At 49.4% G+C, this 27,578-nt stretch overlaps 2 protein-coding genes across 3 annotated transcripts in view; one reads left to right on the top strand and one right to left on the bottom strand.

Annotated features, from left to right (window-relative positions):
• Nucleotides 1–27,578, bottom strand: part of LOC113010259 (uncharacterized) — an 86,006-nt gene that overhangs the window by 12,748 nt on the left and 45,680 nt on the right. The gene's annotated exons all lie outside the window — the stretch shown is intronic.
• On the top strand, nt 959–27,578 carry pex5lb (peroxisomal biogenesis factor 5-like b). 2 transcript variants are annotated; one of them, XM_026149222.2, is made up of 13 exons: nt 960–1,159; nt 15,030–15,144; nt 16,245–16,460; nt 17,472–17,592; nt 17,875–17,962; nt 18,407–18,505; nt 20,496–20,615; nt 22,271–22,414; nt 23,544–23,614; nt 23,706–23,918; nt 23,999–24,164; nt 24,256–24,413; nt 24,499–27,578. In XM_026149222.2, exons 1-13 carry the CDS (start codon nt 1,145–1,147, stop codon nt 24,695–24,697), a joined length of 1,725 nt encoding a protein of 574 aa, XP_026005007.1. In that variant the 5' UTR covers nt 960–1,144; the 3' UTR covers nt 24,698–27,578. The 2 variants fall into 2 exon arrangements, with proteins under 2 accessions (XP_080148497.1, XP_026005007.1); XM_080292371.1 differs by lacking the exon at nt 16,245–16,460 and having other exon boundaries at nt 959–1,159.

Below are 27,578 nucleotides of genomic sequence, written 5' to 3'. Positions count from 1 at the left end.
GCAAAGCGACACAGTGAAACATGTAGCGCTTGAACTTCAGGTGCGTGGCTCAAGCCGGGACGCTGTCATCCTGAAGGCAGAAGCTGGAAAACATCCAGGAAACATCCTCTTCATCATAACTGAATCTAATGATCCATCTTTGATCCTGAGAGCCTCTGTGATCCAGGCTGCTCGGCATCCACACAAACCTTTGCAGGACCGAAGGCTTTTGATTATTTCATACAAACTATCACAAACAACAGCTGTGAGCTGCGTGGTGATCATATCAAAGGAAATATTCTGACACCGAGGGCTGGACGTTGGCATCACACGCAGGTACAAAGGAGACCTTTATCTGCTCTCACCTGTGCTGAGCAGACACCTGTCCTACATGCTGATATGAGCCCTGAAAGTTTACCCAGAATGCACTTTGTGTGTGAAGCTTCATGCAGGGAATTATGACAACCAGATCAAACATCCAGGTTCCTGCTCCTCTGCGTCACACAGCCATAGGTCCAACACTCCCACACTCACAGATGTTCAGTCTCTTGGAGTGGATGTAAAACTGATCTGAGTTCAGTTTCTAACAGAGCCTGTAACCGTGGGACACACCAAAGAGATTAGGTGTGTTTTAGTTTGGACATAGAGCACACACCGATCTCTGACAGCTTACCCTCCAAATTATCTGCTTTTTCAACCAAAGGTCTGACACTTTGAATTCAATGCCTAAAAATCTTTATTTGCAAAGTGCTTTTCACAGAAAAAACTAAAATAACATAAATAAAAGTGCCGAAATGTGTGGTTTCCATTAATTTGGTAGTAATTCAACAGAAAGCCCGTTTAAATAATGAAGTTTAAAGCTGTGACTTTTATTGTGAAAGCGCTGACAGGAAGAGGCTGTGTTTCGCCGGTGTGCTTTGACCTCGGAGCTGTTCGGAGCGGCTCGGCTCTGCTCGCTCCACCTTCGTCCCTCCCCTGGCCGGAGCGGAGTGAGATGCGTCCCGGAGCCTGAGGCGTTCGGACGAGTCAGAGCCGGACGCGGAGCTTTCAGGCGGGGAGCCTCCGGAGAGACACCGCGCCGTCTGTCGCACTGAAACCGGGTGTAGGTGCACTGCTGGCGGCTTCGCCTCCAGCTGCCTGCCGCTGAAAGCTGCAGGACTGAGACATGTACCAGGTCCAGGTGAGCTCATACCTGAGATTTTATGTTTCTGGAGGGCTTAAAGAAATGACTCTGTGTTGTTGTCCCCACACCATCATCATCATCATCATCATCATCATTCTTATGTCTGCTGAGTTTTCATCTGCATAAATAAAGGATGTAAAAGTCCCTGCATAAAACTGACTGACTGCAGCTTCTGCTGTGACAGATATTTCCGCGTTTTACATTTGCAGATCAGCCTGCTTCCTGTGTTTAGAAAGTGAACATCAGCACTTTTATTGATCACTTTCTTCCATTTTTAATGGAACAGCTTAATGCTGCACCTGACATTATTATAACCTGCGATGTGTTCCTGAATGATCTGGACCTCTGATGTTTCCTCTTTGCTCCATAAGATCTGAGAACAGAATCCACGGTTATTCACTGCTCCACAGAAAACATCGTCTTCCTTCGTTTGTTAAACGTCTCAAAGCGTTCAGGTTTAATATGAACGTTACATATGAGATTACAGCTTCACAGCTGAAATATGAAACTGACCTCAGTCCCAGAGTTGAACCTGTCAGGGTGTGAAAGTTTCTTTAGTGTTCTATTAAGATTAAAAAGAGTCCTGTAAACCATCGCTGTGACTAATCAGGCAAAGTTCAGCTGCTGACGACCGCCTCCGTCATTCTTCTAACCTGGTGAAGCTTTTCGTCGTGTAGCGTGTCTAAATGTCGTTTTAGTGGAGTCACTGTTGTGAGCAGCAGAGGAGGCATGAGACCTGTGTTTGTGTTTGTTGTCACTGGATCAGCATCAGGAGCACACCAGGCTGGAGTGTTTTTGATCCACTCAGCAGCAAACAGAAGTGAAGTCCTGACCTTCCTCTTTGTGTCATCATAAAAACTCCAGCAGCGACTGTCAGAGACATTTCAGGCTGTGGTGCTTTAACAGCACTGACCGGGTTCTCCATCTTCCTGTGTGGGTTCTCTCTGGGTTCCTCCTAACAACACAAAGGCAGATTAAGTGTTTGGATGTTAGGTTATCTGTTCAGCTGGGAGAGGATCCAGCCACCCTGAACCGGATAAAAAGAAGAAGATGAACGGATGGATGGATGGATATTTGGTTGGTTGGATGGATGGATGCATGGATGGATGGTTGGTTGGTTGAACAGATGGATGGACAGATGGATGGACGGTAGAGCAGGGCGATATGGCCAAAAATATTTATCACGATATATATTTGAAAATTTGCGATAACGATATAACTGACGATATAATTGATGCGAGACAAAATACAACTCCACAACATTACTAGCGCAAAAAGACAACCTTCCATTTATTTTCACTTAAACAAGAAGCTGGTTTTTATGTACATTAAAGCTTTATAAAAATTTAACGGTGCAAATGCAAATTCCTTGCTGAAAGTTAAACCAAAAGGCATTTCCAGTAGAAATGGGCTGACATATCCTGAGCATAACCATGTATAATATCCACTGAAGTTAAAAAGAGCTGCTTTGCAACATTAACCTGCAGTGTGCCAAATAAAAAAGTCAAATATGTATTTTTCGGACCATAAGGTGCACGGGATTATAAGGCACATTAAGCGAAACAAAGCAGTCAGATAAATCAAACTTTATTAAACTCATTCTTCTTGCTTCCTCCACTTCTGTACCATTGATTCATTAATGTTGATTTCTCTGCAGCTGCTCTATTCCCATGTTGTTGCAGTATATTAATGACTAACCTCGTATTGTGGATGGATTATCTCAGTTGTTCTGACTGAAGTTTGGTCCGTTTACAGCATCCTGCTATGCGATTGCATTTGTCTCCAACCATGAGGAACCTTCACGTTAACTTTTATGGAGTGGAAAAAGTGTTAGTGTTCGTCCTCCAGCTTCACTGTTTATGTTATGCTAACATAGCTGTGTCGCTAGCGATCACGTAGCACATCATTATATACCAGCTAGCCCAACTTCAGTAACCCTACAAAGGTCACTGCTGTTTAGTTTCCTGTCTTCATTTATGTTGGACGTGATAGCAGAGCTGTACGTTTGAATGCTTCAGAAATCTCTCAGTCAGAACATGCTATATCAGGCTACATTTCACTGTGTGTTATACTTGTATAACTATGCATGTGACAAATAAAGAACCTTGAACCTTAGGTAACTAGCGAAACTAGCGAGCTAACTTCCGCTAGCTTCCTGCTAGCTTCTAACTCCGTTAAATGTAATAAATTTTGTTTTCATGGATGCCTGGAAGTTAAACTTTATAGTTACACCTGGTAAAGCAGCAATGCTGATCGTTTTATTAAAGATGAAGGAATTTAGACAGTTTTTAACTCTTAGTGATGCTGCAGTGTTGTTTGACCTGAACGATACGGAGTTTAGGACCCAGATTACTCCCAGCTTTAAGAGCATCTTAGTCCGACAAATACGACAATAACCACGGCCGCTTGCATGTTCTGCAAAAAAAATGTGCTTTGTCGTGTATCTGACGGACAAACACCAAACCAGTTCCACATCACGGAAGTTGCACCATTTTTACAAACCAATTCTGGTTCATCTGTTTCACTCAACAATCGGCCATGTGCGTATGAAAACAAAGGCAGTGCGCATGCGCGTTTTACTCATATTCTATCGCGATATTTCATTTTCCTATCGTTGCCTAACATTATACCGGTATTACCGTGAACGGTATAATATGGCCCAGCCCTAGTGGACGGTTGGTTGGTTGAACAGATGGCTGGATTAGAGCTGGGCGATATATCGAGTTTTTAAAAAATATCGATATATTTTTATACGAGATATAAGATGTGACAATATCGTTTATATCGATATAGTCTATGTTACATTATAATTATACTTGCGGAGCCGCAAGTTTGCCTCTCTTTCGTCCACTTTCGTCTTTACGCAACGTTACTCGGCCTCGCCTCTCCTTCACTGAACACAACTCCCCCTCCTCCCCCATCGCTTCACCTGCAGGAAGCGACAAGATGGACACGGCAAATCTCCGTTAACGAGTTACTGCGCATCGCCCCGTGCGTGGGGCTGGACGGCGTCAACGTGTTAGCTAGCTAACCACGCTAACGAGCTAACCACGCTAACGCCATGCAGCCCAGAGGTGCTGCACGGACTAAAATCCTTTCATTTTCTCAAAAGTTGACAGCGCGCCTTATGTATGAATTCTGGTTGTGCTTGATGGCCGCGAACCGATTTTATGTGGAACACGGCGCTCAGCAATCTGTCCAAAAATGTTTTATTACGACTTTGGTAAGCTACGGAGCTGCACCGCTTGATGGATTGTCAGAGCATTACGGCTGAGCCTCGCGGAGTGATACGTACTGTGCTTCAACGTAATATTACCTTACTGTGTATAAGGACCATAAATGGCACCAAGAGACGTGGTTGCGAAGCGGATTAAAAACTCCAGGCTGTCAGTCACGCAGTACAAGTTGGGAACAGAGCAGCTGTGAAATCTGTCTTTGTTATAGTGCTCGTCTTTTAGTTTACATTTTGACTGCACATTTGTGAGCTTTTTGTTATGCACAAAAACAACATTGTTTTCTTTTATTTATGGAGCATTATTATTTAATAAATGCTCATAATTTATTTTTGAGTAAATTTTATCTACATCTGCTCTATGTTAATAAAAGTGCCTGTGTGACATCTGGGACACAGTTTTGACTAAGAACTCTCTTTTTGTTCTTACTTTATGGCTTTAAAAAAAAATATCGAGATATATATCTTATATCGCCATCCAGCTAAAAAATATCGAGATATGAATTTTGGGTCATATCGCCCAGCCCTAGGCTGGATGGATGGTTGGTTGAATGGATGGATGGATGGATGGATGAATGGTCGGATGGATAGGTGAAAGGTTGGATGGATGATCGGTTGGATGAATTGATGGACCGTTGGATGGACGGTTGGTTGGATGGATGGACGGTAGGATAGATGGTTGTTTGAATGGATGAATGGATGGATGGATAGTTGGATGGATGGACGGACAGATGGATGGATGGTTGGTTGAACAGATGGATGGATAGATGGTTGGTTGAATGGATGAATGGATGGATAGATGGATGACCGGTTGGATGAATTGATGGACGGTTGGATGGATGGACGGTTGGATAGATGGTTGGTTGAATGGATGGATGGATAGATGGACAGATGGATGGATGGATGGATAGTTGGATGGATGACCAGATGGATGGACGGACAGATGGATGGATGGTTGGTTGAATGGATGGATTAACGGTTGGATGGATGGACAGATGGATGGATGGTTGGTTGAATGGATGGATGGATGGATGGATGGATGGATGAACGGTTGGATGGGTGGACGAACGGTTGGATGGGTGGACAGATGGATGGATGGATGGATGGATGGATAGATGGATGAACGGTTGGATGGATAGATGGATGAACGGTTGGATGGGTGGACAGATGGATGGATGGATAGGTGAACGGTTGGATGGATGACCGGTTGGATGAATTGATGGACGGTTGGTTGGATGGATGTCCATCTGTGCTGGCAGATGGGCCTTCTGAGGGCTGTGGTTTGGGTTTTCAGTTCTGGTCAGCGACCGTGATGTGAAATGCTGAATGAATGACACGTTTCAGCACAAGGAGAAAAAGTTTGTGGGAGAAATATTTTTACTTGACAATCAGGCAGCGTTTGCTGTGAACAAAGCATCACATGTAAAAAGAGTAAAAAAGGAAGTGGGGTGTTGAAAATCAGATATTGTGATCATAAGAGGTGCTGGACTGGTCTCTCCGATGCTTCTGCAGAGAAATGTTTTTGTTGCTCAAATGTCTGTGAATCAGAAAGTGGTGGAAGTGGATGTCACAGCTCAGCATTCAGAGTCAAATGAATGAAATGCGTCTGCGGGATCAGAGGAGCTCTGAGAGGATCCAGTTGAGGGAGGGTTCAGCATCTGCCCAGAGCACCCCCTGGACCATTTCATGTCCTGACCCCGGGGCAGAGCTGGGACTCACCTGCTGGAGGATGTCTGGGCTTCTGTGCTCAGACTGCGGCCTGCAGAACTGTGGGAATCTGCCTGTGATGCTCCTGCAGGGACTGAAACAATGTGCAGGTTGTCATCGGTGGAGGGTCGTAAAGCTGCCGCAGAGCAGGCAGATTTATGATTTAATCACTGCACTGTGACAAACCGCCGCTCTCGCTGCTCCATCATCATTTCCAAACAGCTTCAGCTCCACGTGTAGAGCTCTGGCCACCCCAGAGGTTTCTCTCACTTCCAGTTCCTCCTGTGAAACTCCGTCTTTAAAGACAGAATCAGGACACTTTTTCATCACAGAAGCACCAATAAGTTAATATTTAAATAATGTTTTTAATGTAGGGAAAAATAGTCCTTCAAACACCAGCAAATAGACTGATCCCGGAGGGGGCGATCAGCAGAGAAACAGGCAGACAATACAATTCAATAAAATGCTGAGCTGCACAGAAAATCATTTCCTTACGTTTCACAGGTCGATGCTCAGCTTCCTGACTCATAATCACACTTCAGTTGTTTGGATTATACACGCTGACACATTTTAGCATTTTTATTTCATTATTTTTCATCTGACTGACTAGCAGAAAATTCGCTTTCATTTTGAAAGGGCAGCCGCTGCCATCCCCGGGCCGTCTCCGGCCGTCCTGCAGCTGGTGGTCCTGGTTCTGCTCTGAAGCTGAGAGCTCCAGGGTCGGTCTAACAAGAACCTGCAGCAGGTGGAGAACTGGGTCACGTGAGGCTACGCAGAGCTCAGCCTGCAGAGTGAGGACGAGGAGACGGAGCTGGTGCCCGGTTGAGGGCTCTCCTCCCCACAAACGTCCCCACCCAGTGTTTCTCTCCCTGTCATTGAACACTGTGAGTGAGTATCTGCCCCTCCTCTGTGGAGGAGTGTGAACATCTCGGGAGGGCGCTCGGCTGGAGAAAGGGCACGTCCGCCCTCATTACCAGTGTGAATGTGAGGAAGGAGAGAATCAAAGAGCATCACAGAGAGCTTCCCAGGGCTCCACTTCCACAGTGAAGACTGCTCAGAAGGACCTAACGGACCGTACTATGCAAACATCTGGAGCATTGCTTTATATGTTGCAGGGAAAATGGGCAATTAGTGCAACGAGTCATTGAAATGTGTGCAAACAGACATGGAAGCACGGTATATCAGGCAACAAGAGAGACCACAAGTCTCAGATTTGGGCTGAGCTTCGTCCTGCAGCTCAGTGAGAGCTCTCCGAGCTGAAAGGATCCTTCATTAACACTGAAGTAGAGTTTTAGGCCTCACACTTCTGCTTTTGCTCCATTTCAACCAGCTTTCAAACATGGAGTAAGCGAGCTCAGCGACTGTATGATGCTGCCGCCATGTTTCTCCACCTGTGGTGCATTCAGGGTCGTGTGGTCTCATACGTTTGTTCATTAACTTCGGTGAAAGGGAAGCTTCAGCAGTGCTGCTGCAGGAAGTGTTCAGCCTGATCCCAGTGACAAACACACATGCACACAGCCTCCTGGGAGATTGTGGTTTTCGGTCCACTGAGCAGAGTGGCGTGCTGCAGATGTGAGGCGGAGTTTACGAGGTCATGTCTCAGGTGTTCGTGATTCCTCTGAATCGACTTCACCTGTGCACACTGAGCGAGACAGAAGCAAACAGCTGGGACGCAGTTAAACACTAGAAATATCTGACGCCTCAGTGACCGCCCAGTCTTCAGGGGCGGGGTCAGAGTGTTTTGGAAAAGACCAAACGAGGCCAGTAAAGTTTCAGTGGTCATCAGCAGCACCTGTGAGTCCGTCTGAGGACGAGGGGTTTTCCACCCACCTGTCAGAACTACCATGTGTGTTTATGTCAAAGGTGTCTGGCTGGTGCTAGCAGACTGCCTGTCCTGGCAATTCGTGGCAAATATGAAAGATCAAAGCGATTTTACACTGAAGATGGTGGGGCAGCGGTGTGTTTGAGAGCATTGCCGTTGTTTACACCCAGACTCTTTGTTGCCCTGAGCTCGAGCGCGTTTGCAGGCTGCCGCTCGGCGTCCTCTGCTGTAGTTACAGTACGGCTGGAGCTGGGAGAGCCACGGGGGGAAACTCATCCAAGATTAATTAGCAGCAGCGCTGCGGGAGGATCTGAATCTCTCTGGGGTCAGCTCACGTCCTTGGCACAGTTTCCCCACCACGCCTGAACCTGCGCTTTATTTACTGAGCGACACTAAAGGCATCACCCCTCCACCTCCCCCAGCATCCGCCCGTCTGACAGCAGACTTCTGTTTATGTGATCAGCTGTTACAGCCGCTTCATGGCCCATGTTTCATAAAAAAAACACGCAAAGTGTGATGGAGGGCAGCTCTCAGACTCGCCGTGACTAATAGGTACTGCAGTATCAGCAGAGTACTGCAGTAGTCTGGCTGCACACTGAGGATGTGCTGCAGCAGCACTGATGGAGGACTGTTTGCTCAGCACAACAGCAGGTTATTTATAGTCTGACAGCATCTCCACAACACACACACAGAGTGAGGGAGAGAGAACAGAGAGATGGAGACAGATACGTTCTCAGTTTCTACTGTGTGTCTTCTATTTTTACAGTAGAATCACAGTAGAACCATGTAGTCCGGCTGACATCCTTCCTGGTTGAATAATCTGATCACTGATGCTCTCTGAACTACTCTTTTGAGTCATCATGGATTTACTCCTCAGTAAAAAGTTACCCATTACTTTAGTTGCTCCGCTGCTCTGTCAGCTCTTGGAGAGCAGGAACTGTCCCACTGATGCAGGATGACATCACAAAAACTGTCCAATCACTGTGTAACGCTTGAAATGTGTCCTTATCTCAAGTACCTTTAGAGCGCGGCGTGAGGCTGCCCTACACCTGAGTCTGGAGTCAGAGCGTCCACTCACGTAAACATGACCTCAGAGTGATGTCATATATGTTGGAGCCACCTCTGAACGCGGCGTGCCCCTCGGTCACTCGCTGTAGCGTGATGTCTGTGTTAAGCGAGTCATCCATTAATGATGGTGGTGGTGGGGCGCTGCTGCTTTCGGCCTCCATCACGGCTCTAATAATAAAACTGCAGATGATGTTTTATTGATTACAGCTGCCGAGTTCACAGAGGCGCGTTTCGCTCTCAGCTCGCCTTCCTCTGCCCGCTGGCGCTCGTCACGACTCGCCATTCCTCCCTCTGAACGGCAGCAGGTGAACCAGCTCACCTGTCGTACCTGAGCTGCAGGTTCCTCAGGGCCGGGTCAGAGTTTTAGTGGATCGGACCTTATCGCGGTTCTCGTGCCTGAATTATATTTATTCACAGATGTATTTTGCTGAGGTTAGTCCAGGTTTCAGGGAGCTGGATGTCTTTGGATGTCTGTTACGTTTCCATTTACGCCCGATGTTACTGCCCATGTGCAGTAGAGTGATGGTCAGAGAGAGCTGAGCTTAGCTGTCTTCAGCAGCTAAAGCCTCTTTGGGGGGAAACTCCCACTGGGTTTAAATCTGGGACTCTCCGCCATCTGACCTTAGAACTGAAGAAGCTTCTCGGATGAGAGGTGAAACATCTTCGAGCAACTTAAAGAAGTCCAGACGCTTTTCTTCGCAAGCTCCTTTGACATCACAGAGCCATCTCGTTTACGTATGACTTCCCTCTGCAGAATAAAACAGAATGGCTCTCGTTTGGCCCTGGGCGAAGGCCGTCGCACTTTTCTCCTCTCCCTTATCTTCCCTGCTTAGTTCTTGTGTCCTTGTCTCGTCTCGTGTGTATTACTTTCCCTGAACACTCTCTCACAGTCTGTTTCTAAAACCTAAAGAGAATTATGGATTTGATCAACTGGTCTCTGAATGCTATTGACACCCTTTAACGAGAAGTCTGGGCTCGGGAGAGCTCGAGTGCCCTGGAGGGACTTTCCCTGCTGGATACATGATGGACGGGTGGCAGACATGGAGGATCGTGTGCTTGGCGGGACTGTCGATCGAGGATGCTGAAGATATCTACCTGTGGTCTCAAGGCTGGAGCCGAACAACAACACCCTGATAACGACTGTGTTTAGACTGTTCTTCCCATTCCATCCAAGGCCACCTGGGTTGGCTGGAAGACTGTTTACTGAGCCTGGCGGGGCAAAGGACACTGTGTCAGCTGAACTCTGGACACGCACACACACACTGATACACACTCGTCCCCCCTCCTCTTCCAAACGCCTTCGATGCTTGTTGCCTCCTGGGAACACGGCGGATCTGAGCCCGCACTGGAATGGTAGCACTGGTCAGGATGGCTGCTGTGCTGCTTCGGATGACTCCTCACTAGGGCCGCCACAAACGATTATTGTGATAGTCGACTAATCAGATCATCATCCATTGGACGTAAAACTACAGCTTATTGCACCAGCAGCATCTGGTCTTATATAACTATCATTAGCTTACAGCTTGAAGTGTTTAAGGTCTGTGCTAACTAAAAATAAAGACAAGATGATAGTTTATTCAATTTTAATGAAATTTGCAGATTGTTTCGGTGAAGTTTAATAAACTCCTTGCTATCTAAAATATAACAGGACACCGGAGTATATTCTCCAGCATCTCACACTTCTGATAATCAGCTGTCTGCTTGACGTTTATTCAGCTGTGTAAAAACTTTAATCTCAGCCAAACCGATTTACTCAGGAACAAATAAAATACTAAAAAAAAGCCAAACAATAACATTTTAAGTTATCTAAGTGACTCATATATATTTAACCTGAGCAGTGAAAGACGGCGGTGGGTTTGAAAACAATTTGCCGGGAGTCCGGTGTTCTCACGGCGCTAGTGACCTAGCCCCCGGCTAACTATCGAGCTAGTGGGTAACAGACGTCTCCGAAAACGTCGGAGCGCTTTTGAAAATATGTGGTGTCCTGATAAACTGAGCAGATATTTGAGGTTTACACAGCTACATTCTCGCCTGAAAATATGTTAAACGTTTATTTTGTGACTCAGAAAGAATAATAAGAGTAATATTAAAACTAACTAGCTGCCGCCATTGTTGGAAACTGAGCTGGGCTGCGCTATGAATTCTGGGACACAGCTTCTTCTTCTTCGGGGTTTAACGGCAGCTGGAATCCTTGTACATGCAGTGCTGCCATCTTCTGTTTCAGTCCGTTATTACACTCTTAAATCCTGCTGCTTATTCCTGCGTCTTTTGTGATCTTACAAAGCTTCAAACGACGCGTCGACTATTAAATCAGTCGTCGACGAGTCTGATAGTCGACGTAATCGTGGCAGCCCTACTCCTCACCCCCCACCCGACCCTGTGGCTGGTCACGTGCTCCATAATGTTGTGCTGTGGACATTTATGTGCTTTCTGTGCAGAGGAGTTTTTTGTTTCCTGTTCTTGTGCTGTCCTCCCAGGAGCCCAGCATGAGTAGAGGTCTCTTTTTTTCCTCTTGTACTTTCCCATTGTAGTGTATATTTCAGTGTTTTTCTGTAATGTTACCGATCTCCGACCTGTGTCCCCATGTGATGTCTGTGTTGTGTGTGTAGGGTTGGGGGGGGGCCCATTTCACTGCAGGGCAACCTGCACGTGGCGAATAAAGCCTTGATTGATTGATTGATTGATTGATTGATTGATTGATTGTTCTAGAAATTCTTCAGATAAACTTTAATGTGAATTATTTACGGACCTGCTGCGAGCGGCAGAAAGATCGGGTACAGGTGGACAGCGTGCACAGATGAGAGCTCTGGTGAGTCTCCTCGTTTTCAGCTTCAGATCAGAAACGTCCTCGTCGCCACTGAGCCGGACGGAAAAGCTGCCAGCGTGAAACCTGAAGCCTTTCTGCACAGACTGACACAACATCACGACTCGCCGCCTCTGGCTCCGCCCATCACGGCGACCCTGCCCGTCTGCCTGTCGTAGGGGAAAAGGTTGTTGCTGAAGGAGCTTCCTGGTAAAAAAGACATCCTCTGAAGGGAACCCCTTCCTCCCCGTGATGACCAAGGTTGGCATGACCACCGTAGTTGTTTGTTCCCCCTCGCAGCTCGACATTTAGTTCCTGCTCACAGCAAGCAGGTCAAAGGTCAGCGCGTTTACTGCTCTGCTGAAACATTTCTTTGTGCATCACGGTCCCGCCGCCGCTGTCAGACTTCTCAGGTTTAGTCTGAGTGAACAACCGTCTTATTCCCGTCTGCAGAGTACGCAGTTTTCAGTGTGATCATGTCACCGACCTTTGACCCTCCGCTCTGCTGCAGCTGCCGTTACTGTGCTCCGCTCAGAGAGAAACTTCATCGCTGCCAGCTGCCGCACCTTCACACAGCCGCGGCGCTGCGATTCCCCGCGCTGTCCCCGGCTTTTAAACGCAGCACCAAAGTCATTTAGCTCTGACCGCTCTCCTCTTTCCTCCTCGTCGACACTTTTACCGGACGCTCACTGTAACCCTAAGCCCACTGAAAAATGATCTGAATATCATCTGTCAGCGACAGGAAGACAGAACAGTGTCGTCGGTGTGTTTGTTGTGTCAGATGAACTCTGAGGATGAGCTGAAAGACCTCACCAGGTCGGAAAAGGAGACCTCGTCCTTCGTCCTGGGCACAGAGTCGGATCCCTGCTGGAGTTCGGGAGAGTTTTCTGTTCCAGACACGGCAGTGAGGATTCACCGAGGTCATCGAAACCTTTAAAACTAAAGCAGCAGGATGAACATGTGCAGGAAGCTGGGAAGATTCGTGACTCACACAACTGTGAGACCGATTCATCCCCGATGACAAAGGAACGCCCTGAAACAGCAAACGCCTCCTTGGCCATTCTTCCTGCGACGTGGTCAGGAAGTCATCCAGCGACGTTACGGTTTTAAGCATCGCTCTGTGTCACATCCAGACTTTTCCCTCCACTTTTCCTGGTTCAGCTGATAAAACTCTGAAGCTGTTTTATCTCTGGATTATCCTCCCATCTCATTCTGGATTTATGATCTCGGATATGTTTCCTGATCCGTGCTGTTTCATATCCTTTTTCCTTTGGGCCTTTATTCTGAAGCGATCAGTTCACAGTGAATCTGCGCGGTGCTGCTCGCCTCTTCATGGGATTAAACATGTGGCGCACACAGCGCTGTGGATTAGGATTAGGAAGGCACATAAAATAATCTGTGATCTGGCATCAGACTGGGATTTAACACTTCCCAGAATGCTTCAGAGCTGGCAGGCAGCAGAGCGGCCTGTTGGGCACATCTGTCCACCGGTGTTTTCAAAGGAGCTTGCAAAGAAAAGCGTCTGGACTTCTTTAAGTTGCTTGAAGACGTTTCATCCGAGAAGCTTCTTCAGTTCTAAGGTCAACTGGCCGAGAGTCCCACTGGGTTTAAATCTGGGACTCTCCACCATTTGACCTTTGAACTGAAGAAGCTTCTCGGATGAAACGTCTTCAGGAAACTTAAAGAAGTCCAGACGCTTTTCTTTGCAAGCTCCTTTGACTACGATGACCTGGATGACTGAGAACCTTCACAGACATATCCACCGGTGTTTCCACACCAGCTGGCTCCTCTGCAGGTGTAACAGAGCCCGGTCAGAGCCGGGAGCGCACCGCGCCCACGGATTGCGCCTGCGGTGCAGAACGCGGCGCCTCATTTGCTGCTCGAGCGGTGCTGAAGGTTTGCTGTGACACAGGCATGTGCTCCATCACACGGTTGGTGTTTTGCAGGCCGTTTTCAGCCTCTCCTGCTCCCTCAGCAGCGGCTCGGATGAACGAGACATTCACCGGTGAAATCAGCGGCAGCTGTGATTCATTTGTGTGTCTGAGTCGTGCCGCTGTGAGGAGGCTCCGCTCAGACACCAGCGTGTGGAGGCGACATGTTTGTGCCTCATTCAGACACATTCATTACCTTTGGACCAGTTATCTCATCATCCTTTCATAATGTGACAGGCTCGCTCTGCCGCGCCGGCTTCCTGCAATCACTGCAGGGCCCTAAAAGCTGCTCCGCCTCCTCCGCTCCATCCTGTCACCTGACTGAGCCGTCCTTTTAAAAGCAGCCGGCGTAGATTTCTGCTTCATGTTTTAGCTTCACTTTCACAGGTCCTGACAGAGTGTAACCATAGCTGATGGTGTCAAACGTGACCTCTGACCTCTGGACACGAAGCCACCCAGAGACATGCAGAGTCCTACGTAGCAGCGAACTCATCTTTAGTTGTTAAGAGTCTCTGTCTCTCCTCCACAGCGTGTCTTTATCCTGTCCTTCCCCAGCCTGGTTCTTCCTGTTCAAAGGGAGTTTTTCCTTCCCACTGTCACCAAAGCACTTGCTCATGGGGGTCATATGATTGTTGGGTTTCTCTGCATTGTTGTGGAGTCTTTACCTTACAGCAGGGGTGCTCAATACGTCGATCGCGATCGACCAGTCGATCGCAAAGGTAGTATTGGTAGATCGCATGGCATTAAAAAAATAGATGCCAGCCTATCATCCATCCCGTCACTTGATTGATACAGGGAAGCCAGTCAGATGACAGCAAATTTTTTCTGACGCTTAGGTCGCTGCGCATGCGCAAACAGCGGCGCGAAGTGTAGTAAAACTGACAAGCTAGTCAGCGAGTTAACTCCAATTTTTAGCTCTCGGTTTTTTCTCTTAAACCTGGCCGTCAGCAGCTACTGTCCGGACTATGCATCCCTGGCTGATTCAATTCAGTGCAAGTCATCAGAGTAAACTCAGGTAATGACAAAAAATTTACATAGTTAATTGTGTTGTGAAATATTGGATATTGCGGTTATGCATGTATATACATTTTAGATATAAAGAATCCTCAATATATTTATAAATAAGTATATGTTTTGGATTTTTGTAGTGGGTAGATCATTTTGACTTGGTCATTTTATAAGTAGCTCACATGCGGAAAAAGTGTGAGCACCCCTGCCTTACAGTATGTGCCTTGGGGTGGGGGGTTATTGTGTTATTGCGTCTCCTCGGCGGTCTGCTCTAACCCGTTGTTTCTGCCCTCCAGCTGGTCGGGGAGCAGCAGGAGAGCCGGCCCCTACTGAGCCCCTCCATCGATGACTTCCTGTCGGAGACCCGGAGCGACACCCCCTCCGCCCGACCGCTCACCTCCAACACAGCAGGTAGACTCCCGCTAATTACCACCTCCTCCCGTCCTTCCCCTCCCCTCGTCTTCCACAGCTCAGCGGGGCTCCACCTCCTCCTCCACCTCCTCCTCCTGCTCAGTGTGAGGATTCTTTTTCAGCCCTCGTGCAGGAGAAACGAGGGGAAACATTATTGATCCATTTCTGTTTTATTTAATTTGCTAAACATGACTGAGCTGTGAGAAGAAACCTCCTCCTCTAACCTCCCCTCATTCTGATCTCCTCTCTTTTCTTGCACTCTAACTTTCCGCCCTTGGCCGTCCTCCTTCCTCCTCTGTGAACCATCTGTCACCTCCGACTCAGCAGGTACACCGGCCATTAATTAGCACCTCTGACCTCCTCTGTCCTCCTGTCTGCTCTGTCCTCCTCCTCACATTAAACTCAGGCTGCTGTGCTGCTTCTTTCTGCATTTACATAAAAACTGTCGACGTGTCAGGAGGAGGAAGAGGAGCCCCGCTGAGCTGTGGAAGACGAGGGGAGGGGAAGGACGGGAGGAGGTGGTGTGGCTGAAATTCTATCTGATCCGAGCCTGGGCTCCGGGCTGCAGGGAGACGCTCAGAGGTCACAGAGTCACGCGTTCTGTTATTGGTCGTGGATCAATTCAAACTTTATTCGTCTTTGAGCGCGGTGACAAGAACACGTCTGAGCGCTGCTGTAACCCTCCTCTAACACCGCTGAAGGCTCGATGGTTAAACTCACTGATCAGGGTGGGTGGACACGGACGCCTCCTCACAGCCACCTCCTCCAGCTCGTGGACGCCGTGATGAACGAACGCTGCAGGTCGGCCAGAGCGTCTCAGTCCCAGCTGGTCGTGCGTGTAGGAGGCGCCCTGTCCTAACCGAGCTCGTCGGCCTCCGAGGCTGAGCCGAGGCAGTAAATCTGTTTTAAATAACCTCGAAACTGTGATGCTGTGAGTACTCGGAGTACTCTGAGTACTGTGAGTACTCTGAGCACTAATCTTCTGACTTCTGAGTTAAATATTGTTATTGTCTGTTATCCACACCAAAGTGAAGGGCCGACCGCTCTCACAGACACTGAGCCTGTCGGGGTAACGAGTCCACCTCTCCCGCTGTCTGCAGTTCTGTCCACAGCTCTGGATCTGGTGGACCTCAGCGAGCTGGGGGAGAGCAGCGGGGGGAGCAACAAGGAGCGGAGGAGGAGCCCTCTGAGGAAGAAGGGCAGCTCGAAGAGTCCGCGACGCCGAGCCAAACCCGAGGAGACGGAGCTGATCCAGGTGCAGGTGGAACACCTGCCCGCTAGTCCCAGAACACCTGAGAGGATCTCCCTGGACTCAGGTGAGTCTCAGAGAGCAGCCTGAACCCGACGCCATCATCATCATCAGTTTTTATCACGTGACAGCGAGGAGGCGAGCGGCTGAGTCTCTGTGTTCGTGGATCTAAAAGGCGAGACAAGGCCAGCGAGCAGGGTCTGTGTTCAGTTCTCAGGTGATCCGCTCACCTTGATTAGCAGGTGAGGCAGCAGACTGACCCCGCCTCCTTCAGACCACAGTCACATGACCAAATACGGTTTCAATCTCTCAACCCGAGCTTCACTGAGTTTGATCCCTGTGGAGGGATTGTGCGTCTTCTAGAGACGCCCCGGGAGAAAAGCCGATTACAACATGTAGTCATATTTATTACTGAAAGTGCACGCCGTCATCCACAGCTGCAGCAACATCTGGCCCAGAGACGCTCAAACCTGCAGCTCAGCCTGAGAGCAGGAGGAGCAGGAGCTGTGAACGATGGGAAAGTGTCTTCATCATAAATTCATCGTCGTAAATAAGCCCGAGCATGAAATGACGCGGCTTGTTCCAGCACGTGTGAGCTGCTGCCTCCTGAGGACTGAACGCCGTCTCGCCACGCTGGACCTGTCAGACCTCAAAGCTCGCAGCGTGAGCCTTTCTTTGCCCTCAGGCGTCCACAGGTACCCACAGCTCCGGGTTCATCTGTGGACCTGTTTCTGAGACTGTGGCAGATTTTCAGCTTTAATTTGTCATTGACGAATAAATCAGCTAAAAGTGTGGCTCTGCCCCACGTCTGCTATAAAGCCATCTATCAATACACTCAGGCCTTCATCACTTTGGTTCTCACTGCTTCATTTCATTAAAAGCTTTAAACTCACCGAGTCGTGAGGAGCAGCATCTTTAATCGCAGCTTTTACTGTGATGAGTTCCCACTTCCTGTTTACACCCAGCTGCACTTCCCATGTTGTGTTTTTACTGGCTGAAGCTTGTCTCATCTTCATTACTGATAAACACACACACCAGGAATAATAATGGGACCTCAGGTATGTTGTTGTGTTTGCAGTCAGCCTGTCGTCTCCTCTGGAGAAATGGGAGGAGGTGAACCTGGACGTGGAGGACGGCGGGCGCAGGAGGAGATACGAGAAGAGATGCACCTCCCATCACTCGTCCAGTGAACTGCTGTGGTAACGTAGCTCTGCATGACCCCGGCTCAGAATGACCTCACACTGGGCTCGTCCTCTGTCTCAAACTCGCAGTTTTAGCTCCGCCCACTTTGAACCAGCTTCCTGCACAAACAGAACATCTGAGTTTCTAAACTTGGGATCACCATAAAAGGGTATCTGTACTCTCTGGCATCACACAGGTCCGAGAGTAGAAAGGTGGAGGCGGAGCTTCTGGCTCACCTGAAGACACTGACAAAATTAGGACCAGCAGGTCCCCTTTAACACTGTGCTGTTCTCCTTCAGGTCGGCAGAGTTTAAAACCGACCCGCTGACCAAGAACAGCTTCAACATCCACAGCTTCGACGACCTCGACTTCATTTCTTCAACGCAGGTCAGCCACTGCTCATGCTGCAAATACTACTGCAGTACTGCATCTGCTCACCCGTGTGCGAGTACACACTGCGGGTGCTGCTCTGGAGACCCTGGTGTGGGTTTGAGTCACGGTGAGTTTGGCTGCTGCAGCTCAGCCTCGCGCTCGCCTCATCGTGACCTTTGAACCACGGCACGATGTTAGCGAGTGCTCTGACTGAGAGGTGAGTGCCAAAAGTGACTGAGATCAGGCCCGGTGTGTCTGCCATCTGTAGTGACAGTGTGCAGTTCAGGCAGCCTGGGAGAAACGAGTGCAGACCGCTGGAGGTTAGCCGAGGAGCATCAGATGCAGCTGTGACTTTGTCCCAGTCACTTTGTTTTCCTTCACACTGACCTGCTGCTGTGTGTGCACGTGCACGTGTGTGTGTGTGTGTGTGTGTGTGTGTGCGCGCGCGCGGGCTTTCAGGACTGCGGGGCGTCCCGGCAGCGCAGACGGACTCGCTCTCTGCTGCTCAGGAACGAGTCTCTGGAGGACGAGTTTGTCCGGGCGAAAGCTGCTGTGGAGGTAAGAACACGCTGACACGGGCGTCCTCGGCTGTATCCCAATCCAGGGTCTGCAGCCTTAAAGGCCGCATTTTAAGGCCGATTACGTCACAGCGACGCGCCGAAGGCTGTCCCAATTCAAAGGCTGCTCGAAATGCGGCCCTCAAATGCGTCCTTCATTCCCCTGAATTTTAAGGATGTGGCGGTGTAGACTTCGTGGCCCAACATATCCCAGAATGCATAGCGCGGCGGTGGGTGTGGATAATTTTGCCAAAAAAAAACGGAAGATGAGGGGCGGCCGAAGAGTAAACTTTAAGTAAGTACTGAATATTATGTCACTTATTTATGTGCAAATATTTAATAACGAAGAACATTAAAACATTCCTGTTGGTCACATGTCGGCAAAGTTATGTGACATTAGTGACGTTTGTACTAACTTGGTTTTAAAGCCTTTATTTTAAAATACACGCCGTTCAATAGCTGAGCTTCATCTTACAGAGAATGATCAAAGCTCATGTAGGAACAAACAAATGAACAAAAGATTTTCTCCTTCATTTCTGTCAAACACAGCTGTATGACACGTTTCCAGCTGTTAGTATCATGGTTGCTAGGCAACCTGGGCAGCGCAATGGAGGCTAGACCGTCCCATTTCACAAGCCTCGCACTTCCGGCCTTAGCGGTCTTTGAGTACGCGGCCCTTGAGGATCGTTGAGGCTGCAGACCCTGAATTGGGACACAGCCCTCGTCACACTGATGTCACGAACGAACGCTCCTCACGCCGAGCCCCGCCTCCTCGCTCCCCCGTCTCCTCGCTCTGAGTCTCGTCTGTGACATACTGACAGGAGGAAACTCTCGTCTTCTTGTCTTGCCGCTCAGAGTCAGCTGATGCTCAGAAACAGATGGCGTGTACTTCCTGTCACCTGAGCGTCCGCAGGTGTTCTCAGATCAGTTTTGCTGTGAGGTCTCTGCGATTCACCTGCAGCTTCATCAGTTGTGTTTCATTCGAGCGTGAGGATGATGATGATTTATCGTTTTATTAACATCGATGTCGCTGACGCCGAGTCTGACAGCGTGCAGCTGAGTGCAGGTAACGCGGTGAAAACCCGCACGTGACGTGAAAGCGTGACTCTTCTTCGCCCGGCCGGTGTCCTCCTGCAGGACGTTCTGCCTGCTGCGCTGCCTCCTCTCTGAAGCTGATTGGCTCTGACAGCACTGATATTCACGGCGGCTCAAGACGCTCTGGTCCAGTAACCAGACGCGCCGCTTTCATATTCATGGCAGACGAGTGTTTAATGATGGACGGCGTCCTGATCCAGTATTTATACGGCGCTGCACATTTAAACTGTGACCTTTCACGTGTGCATAAATCCCACCGCTGCCCTGCACACATTACTGTTCCCGGCCATACTGCAGCGTGCAGGAAACAACACTGGATATTTATTTTAAAGACGTGTGGCAGCACAGACCAGGTCCTCATGTCTGAGTGAAAAACTAGTTCATGCATTTATTACTTCCAGGCTGGACGACTGTAATTCATTATTATCAGGAAGTCCTAAAAACTCCCTGAAAAGCCTTCAGCTGATCCAAAATGCTGCAGCAAGAGTCCTGACAGGGACTAGAAAGAGAGAGCAGGTTTCTCCTGTTTTGGCTTCCTGTTAAATCCAGGATTAAAATCCTGCTCCTCACATACAAGGTGAGGCAAACCGACCGAGTCCCTGTTTAGAGGGTGAAGCTGTGGGTTCGCTGCTCTGCAGTCCTGTCGTCACAAACTGCGAGGTCACAGATACGAGCGGCAGAGAGGAGCGTCCTCTGCAGGTGGCCCGGCTGTCGGAGTAGAGCTCCTGCTGCTCCTCCCCATTGAAAGGAGTCAGCTGCGTCAAAAGCCTAAAAGAGAAAGGAGGTGGGCGAGGAGGTCTGAGCCTCTGTGCTCTGCGTGAGCCGGGCGTGGGTACGCCATGGCGGTCTGACCTGTTTACCTTTCAGCATCTGTCTGTCTACTTCCTGTCTGACAGTCGGACACAGAGTTCTGGGACAAGATGCAGGCTGAGTGGGAGGAGCTCGCTCGGAGGAACTGGCTGGAGGACTCCGAGGACCAGCAGCCGGTCCCGCCCACTGTCTCACCTGCAGAGAAGGTGAGCTCAGAACAAGCCTCCAGATAGAAACACACACACACACAGTCGTGTTTTCATATCTCAGTGAGGACATCTCATTGACATAATGCTTTCCCAGCTGCTTACCCAAACCTAACCATAACCTAACTGTAACCCTGACACATTTCGTCCCCATTAGGGCTGTTGGTCCCCACAGGTATAGTAACATGCCAAATTGTGGTCCCCACAAAGATATGTAAATGTGGCATACACACACAGACAATCTGGAAAAACAGGAAAAATCCCAGAATTCCAGAAAGCACTGAGTGAAAGTTGGATTCACACAAACCAACGTTTGAGACGAACGAGCGTGAGCTGTCAGTGTCTCCGCAGCAGCTCGGTGAATACTGCAGACGTGTGCGTGACGACATTTCAGATTCCTCCAGTCTTACTCTGAGCAGTTAGCGCTGCAGTTAGCGCTGCAGTTAGCGCTGCAGCGCGACGCTAACGCCGCAGATCGAGTCTGTGACACCGGAGGTGACCCGAGGGGGGACGAGCAAAAAGGCAGCAGACGTCTGCGCCGTGTTCATGTGTGTGAGCAGATGTTTGGTAGCGTGTTAGCGTCACCTCCACGCCGCCATGATGTAACACCTGAGCAGAGAAGGGATTAGAGCGGGATTACCGAGGCGCCCACAGCTGATCTGAAGCCAGCTGCAGATTAAAGCGGCCAAACATCCAGCGCAGCAGTAATCTGACATTATTAATGACTGCCCCAGTGCATGCTGGGAAAATGTTTTCAATAAAAAGATGGGCAGGAAGGTGAAATGTCAGCGCACACATGTTAACACGCAGAGAGGCGGGAAAGGGTGGAGCCTGTGAAGCATTACAGAAAGGTCTAGTAGTCATTATTCATAACTCACCTGTTAAAACGCCACCGCAGAGTTTACTGTAACACTGTGTGTGTGTGTGTGTGTGTGTCTGTGTGTGTGTGTGTGTGTCTGTGTGTGTGTGTGTGTGTGTCTGTGTGTCTCTGTGTGTATGTGTGTGTGTCTGTGTGTCTCTGTGTGTATGTGTGTGTGTGTGTGTGTGTGTGTGTCTGTGTGTCTCTGTGTGTATGTGTGTGTGTCTGTGTATGTCTGTGTGTGTGTGTGTGTGTGTGTATGTCTGTGTGTGTGTGTGTGTGTGTGTGTGTGTGTGTGTGTGTGTGTGTGTCTGTGTGTGTGTGTGTGTGTGTGTCTGTGTGTGTGTGTCTGTGTGTCTCTGTGTGTATGTGTGTGTGTCTGTGTGTCTCTGTGTGTATGTGTGTGTGTGTGTGTGTGTGTGTCTGTGTGTCTCTGTGTGTATGTGTGTGTGTCTGTGTGTCTCTGTGTGTATGTGTGTGTGTGTATGTCTGTGTGTGTGTGTGTGTGTGTGTGTGTGTGTGTCTGTGTGTCTCTGTGTGTATGTGTGTGTGTGTGTGTGTGTGTGTCTGTGTGTCTCTGTGTGTGTGTGTGTGTGTGTGTGTGTGTGTGTGTGTCTGTGTGTCTCTGTGTGTATGTGTGTGTGTCTGTGTGTCTCTGTGTGTATGTGTGTGTGTGTGTGTGTGTGTGTATGTGTGTGTGTGTGTGTGTGTGTGTGTGTGTGTGTGTGTGTCTGTGTGTCTCTGTGTGTGTGTCTGTGTGTGTGTCTCTGTGTGTATGTGTGTGTGTGCGCTGCAGGGTTACTATTTCAACACCAACAACCCGTACAGAGACTGGCCCAACGTCTTCGCCGAGGCTCAGGAGAAAGCTCGGGAGGGAGACCTGAACACTGCCGTGCTGCTGCTGGAGGCCGCCATCCTGCAGGACCCGCAGGACTCAGAGGTGATGCGACGCGCCCAGCTGTTCATCGTTTCACTGTGTCTGGTCTGCAACAGCAAGCCATCCGTGAATGATGTTTCATCTGCACGCAGAAACATCTGCACGCAGATGTGACGATGGGAGTCTCATCCTGTGCTCTCAGAGTCAACAGCTGATCACAGCTTGTTTTATTTGGACGTGAGAGAGCGTAGACACGATGAAGACGATGAAGGTCAAACTGAGGATTGTTTAAACGCCACAGTGTTGTTGCAACCTCGTCCATCCCTTTATCACCTCAGTGTGCCGTCTTCCGATGTCAGGATCTCAGATTCATCCAGATAATTTGACACATCGAATTAAATTCACTTCTGTTTATGTAGAGCTAAATCATACCAACAGTCTGCTCAAGGCTTTTTATGTAACTCCAGAGAAACACTCCACCCCTATGAGCCAGCGCTATGGCAACAGTGGGCAGAAAAACTCCCTTTTAACAGGAAGAAACACGACCGGGGGGAGTTGAGATGAAAGTTATCATGTGACATATGAAACGTTGTGCTGGCCAGTTCTGTTTGTACCACCAAGCACGTGTTGGTGACGCGTGCTCGTGGCCTGCAGTCTGCCACGCCCACATTTCACTGCATCAGGAAGAGAAAGGGGCGGAGAAGTCTGCACCGGCAAAGAGACAAATTAGGAGAAGTTCAGTGACGGAAACAATCGTGTCCAAAGAGGAAGCCAGAAAAGGCACGCCTTTCCACCGAGTTACCATGGTGATGACGATGTTAAAATAAAGTGAAGGTGCTGAATATCGTTTTCCCCTCAGATACAGATTACAGTTACCAGCAGCTGGAAAACGTACATCACCACCACCAGGCTAAGCATCATCACACACGCCCAGCACTACAAACACGCGTGAGCGCTGCGTGCGAACGCCTTCATCTTTGTGTCATGATGCATGGCACTGAAAGCGAGGAAAAAAACAGCGAGGCAGAGGTTTGTGGCGAGACCCAGCGGTCCCACAGAAGGCGGGGCCTAAACGGGCTGACCGGAGCTGCGTGACGTTTAGATGTCCAACCATTTTCAGCCAGGTCGTTTGTGCTCGGTCCAAATCAGAATCAGTGAGTTCTCACATTCCTCCTCTTCTTCACGTTTTCAGGCGTGGCAGCTTCTGGGTATGACTCAGGCTGACAACGAGAACGAGCAGGCCGCCATCGTGTCGCTGCAGAGGTCAGTCGCCTTCATGCTGGAGAGCTCTGCTTTATATTCAACCCTGACATGCTAACTGTTTGCTGGAGCTAATCTGCTTTACCTGCTGCAGGTGCCTGGAGCTCCGCCCCAACAACCTGCCGGCCCTCATGGCGCTCGCCGTCAGTTTCACTAACAGCGGCATGCAGCGGGAGGCCGGCGACGTGCTGCGCCGCTGGATCTGTCACAACCCGCGATATAAACACCTGGTCCAGGACAGCAGGAGTCCGCTACGGGGCTCCCCGGCCATGCCGTGCAGGAGCCCCCACGCCTCCACACCTGCCAGGTATGAAGTTCAGTCAGCTTGTTCTTGTAAAGTTCCAACTCCTCTGTGATTGGATGGAACCAAGCTGTGTGTGTGCGCAGGTGTGAGCTGCAGGACGTGCTGCTCCTCTTCCAGGAGGCGGCTCTGCTGAACCTGGACTGTGTGGATCCCGACCTGCAGACCGGGCTGGGAGTCCTCTTCAACCTGAGCTCGGACTTCGACAAGGCGGTGGAAGCTTTCAGTGCAGCGCTGTCTGTCAGGCCACAGGTAACACGCACGCAGACACACACACGTCAACATGGTGGCGGTCCTTTCATACGAGCAGTGACGCTGTCAGCGGCGGGGTTTCTCTCTGCAGGACTACCTGCTGTGGAACCGTCTGGGAGCCACGCTCGCCAACGGAAACCGCAGCGAGGAGGCGGTGGAGGCGTACACCAGAGCTCTGGAGCTGCAGCCCGGATTCATCCGCTCGCGGTACAACCTGGGAATCAGCTGCATCAACCTGGGAGCGCACAGGTAACCCTGGCACTGACCTCTGACCTCACACAGACCAGTCTTACTGCGGCGATGTAGTTGTATAACCCCGGTCCTGGTCCTGCAGGGAGGCGGTCAGTAACTTCCTCACGGCGCTGAACCAGCAGAGGCGGAGTCAGCGCTGCAGCCAGCAGCAGATGTCGGCTAACATCTGGGCCGCCTTGCGGATCGCCATCTCAATGATGGACCGCCCCGAGCTGTTCCAGGCCGCCAACATGGGCGACCTAGACCTGCTGATGAGGGCCTTCGACATGAGCGACGTCTGACGGCGAGTCATGGGAGGGCGGAGCCTTGCTCCCAGAGTCACGGGAGCTCAGTTGGATGCCCGGGTTGAAACCAGACAGTGAGGGAACGGCGCAGCCCTTTAGCTTCCTGTTTGTAGCTCTGCATTCTCAACGCCGTCTGCAGGTCGATCATCTTTTCACCTTTAACAAGAAGATTGAATTCAGCTCCTCCTCTTCCTCCTCGTCACCTGCGCTCACCTGCTGCTGATTTTCCTCTGCTCATCGGTCACTTCCTGATGGTCGACTTTAAACGTGATGTCGTGAGGGATGAAGAGGGGGAGGAAACTCTGGACTCGTGGACTTGTCAGAGCAGCTTTGCATGATTCACGACTCAAAATAATCCTTCTTTATCTGACACAAACGTTCTTTTCATGGCTGTCCTTCATGAAAAGAACGTTTGAACATCAGGTGGGCGGAGCTCATGTACTCGCAGCCAGAGATGTCCTCCTACATGCAGCATAGACGTTTCCACCGTGAGCACCTTTTTGAGCATTTTCGCCTTCGTGGTGTTTTGAAAGTGGGCGGCTCTGTTGTACTCATGGAAGCCCCGCCTCCATCCTCCACCACAGCCTGCTTCTCTGTCTCCTTCCTCTGTCAGCTGCTCTCCACAGCGAATCATCTTCCATCCCAGCACCCTCCAACCCTCTCCACTACGTCCATGAACCTCCTCTGAGCTCTTTCTCTTCTCTTCCCGCCTGAAGCTCCACCTTCCCGCTTCTGCACATGCTCAGACCAACTGAGCCATTAGTCTGTTGGACTCACGTCTGATCCTGTCCATTCTGCTCACTCCCAGTGGACATCTGAACATCCCAGCAGGTGTCACTACCATCTTTAAACCTTCTCCTTCTGTCACCTGGCTCCGCCCACTCTGCCCCTCTCCTGCTTTGTATTAACGGGACCAGAATTTAGAAAATAAACTTTGTTTTTTAATGAAGCAGACGTGAAACCAGCGACTCATCGGGAAAGACTTCCCTGCGCTCATTTTCTCATGGACTTGTATACAGTCGCACACCAGAGTCGCCCCCTGCTGGTCACCCTGTCATGTCCAAACCCCAGAATCTCTTCAGTGGTCGTTCTCGCCTCTGTAGCTTTTCTATCGGCTCTGTTCACTTGCAGCACGTCTTTCAGCTCAGGTTATAAAAACTCACGATGTCCGTGGACATGAAGCTTAACACCAGGTCCTTTCCTAATGAGTAATCCAAACCACGGAGCTGCAGGAGTGAGGAGAAGCAGAACACGCCCACTTTAAGGCTTTTTCCTCCCATGTTTCTTCACCTTGTTACTTTTAACCCTTTAAAGCCATAAAACAGCAGCAGGGGTCTGTTAGAAACTCGCCTCTGTGTGTCACCCCCTGCAGGCAACAGCTGGTACTGCAGCAGCATTTATTTAAATCCAACCAAGAGGCCACCTTCACACCTGAGATCAGGTGTGGTGCTAAAGGTGAATAACAGAATTCATAACTCAGAATTCTGATGTTTTCCATGTGGTGATGATGAAGCAGCTGTATCAGGGCTAGCGCCACCTGCAGGAAGGGTTCGGGCATGTGTCAAATATTTTCCAAAGGAATTCAGGAGAAATATCTGTCGTCTTCAGGCGACTTTTGTTGTGATTTGGCGCTATATAAATACAACTGAATTGAATTAAAACGATTTGCTTTGGCAGTTGAAAAGTTAAACGCCTCGCCCCCTAAGTGACACAGCCGTCTGTCTTCACACAAAGGATGACCCTCAGCGAGCCGTACAGCTTCTTCCAGAACCAACGTCTGCTGGATCCCTACGAGTCCTCCCACCTGCTCACCTCCGACCTCGCCTCGTATCTGCTCCTTCCTCTGAAAGAGACAGAAAAGAAAAACACCCCTCTGCCTAGCCTTGATCATTTTCATCCTACCGCTGATTCCAATATCTAGTTCAGGACATTCTGTTCAGACTCTCCCAGAGAATATCTCTCTAACCCTGAAGTGTACGCATGCTGCAAAACCCTCCGTGCTCTACGTCTACGCCTCAATATTTCAAATCCAGTCATGGCGCTGGACGAAGCTTTTGACCCTCAAACACGGAGCGCCAACATGTTTATGAGCACATTTCCATTGTGTTTATAAACAATAATAAAACAGCTTTATTTAATCGTTTTAAACCCTAACATGTCTCACTGATGCAGCGGCACTTCTGTGCGTTAAGGTTTTTCACAAAACGACTGCAGCGGTTTCCCGCCTGGCCTGGAGGTGGCGCTCATCGTCCCGTCATACCTGCTGCTGTTCCTGTGTTTGCCTGTGGGAGGCGCCTGTGATTGATTCCAAACATTAACACATTATAGTTTAAAACTGATGTTTGTATTATTGTTACAGTTTCTGTGTTTTATTCTGAAAAGTCGTGTTCATGCTCTGTCCCTTCCTTCCTGTCGCTGGTTCTCAGGTGAGTGTGAGAAAACGCGCAGCAGCTGATCCGGTTAAACGAAAGCTAAATCAAAGCAGCGTCCCCCGAGTCCTGGAGCGGTGAAGGCTTCCTGTCCTGTCCTTAGTTCGGGATGACTTCCTGTCTATGGTTCTTTTCAGATCAGCTGACAGGAAACCACAGCGCTTCTCATTCTGAGGGTTTTACTGTGTTCAAGTCAGGACGCCCAAGTAACAAAAGCAAAGAGCTCCAGAAAAGCAAACAGCCAGCGCGTTTTCATCCACAGCTTCCTGCTTCAGAGATTAACGGGAAGATTCACAAACTTCATCCACACGATGATGAGGAGTGTGAATCTTCGTCCTGCTGCTTCTCCTGAGTCCTGCTCGTCTTCACGTCTGTACGGTTCTGATGTAAATGACTGTACGGACAGTAATCACATGTAAACTGATGATATTAAACGGGTGATACAGAAA

This window comes from Astatotilapia calliptera, chromosome 18 (genome assembly GCF_964374335.1).
Source record: "Astatotilapia calliptera chromosome 18, fAstCal68.1, whole genome shotgun sequence".
Taxonomy (NCBI): domain Eukaryota; kingdom Metazoa; phylum Chordata; class Actinopteri; order Cichliformes; family Cichlidae; genus Astatotilapia; species Astatotilapia calliptera.
Note: the sequence above shows the minus strand (reverse complement) of the source record. Positions and strands in the feature narration are given on the sequence as shown.

Bases quoted from the DNA above. Each gene is read 5' to 3' on its own strand.
- pex5lb (XM_026149222.2), top strand. The intron at 18,506-20,495 runs GTAAGAACACGC...CCTGTCTGACAG, and splicing joins GGGCGAAAGCTGCTGTGGAG to TCGGACACAGAGTTCTGGGA. The intron at 20,616-22,270 runs GTGAGCTCAGAA...TGTGCGCTGCAG, and splicing joins CTGTCTCACCTGCAGAGAAG to GGTTACTATTTCAACACCAA.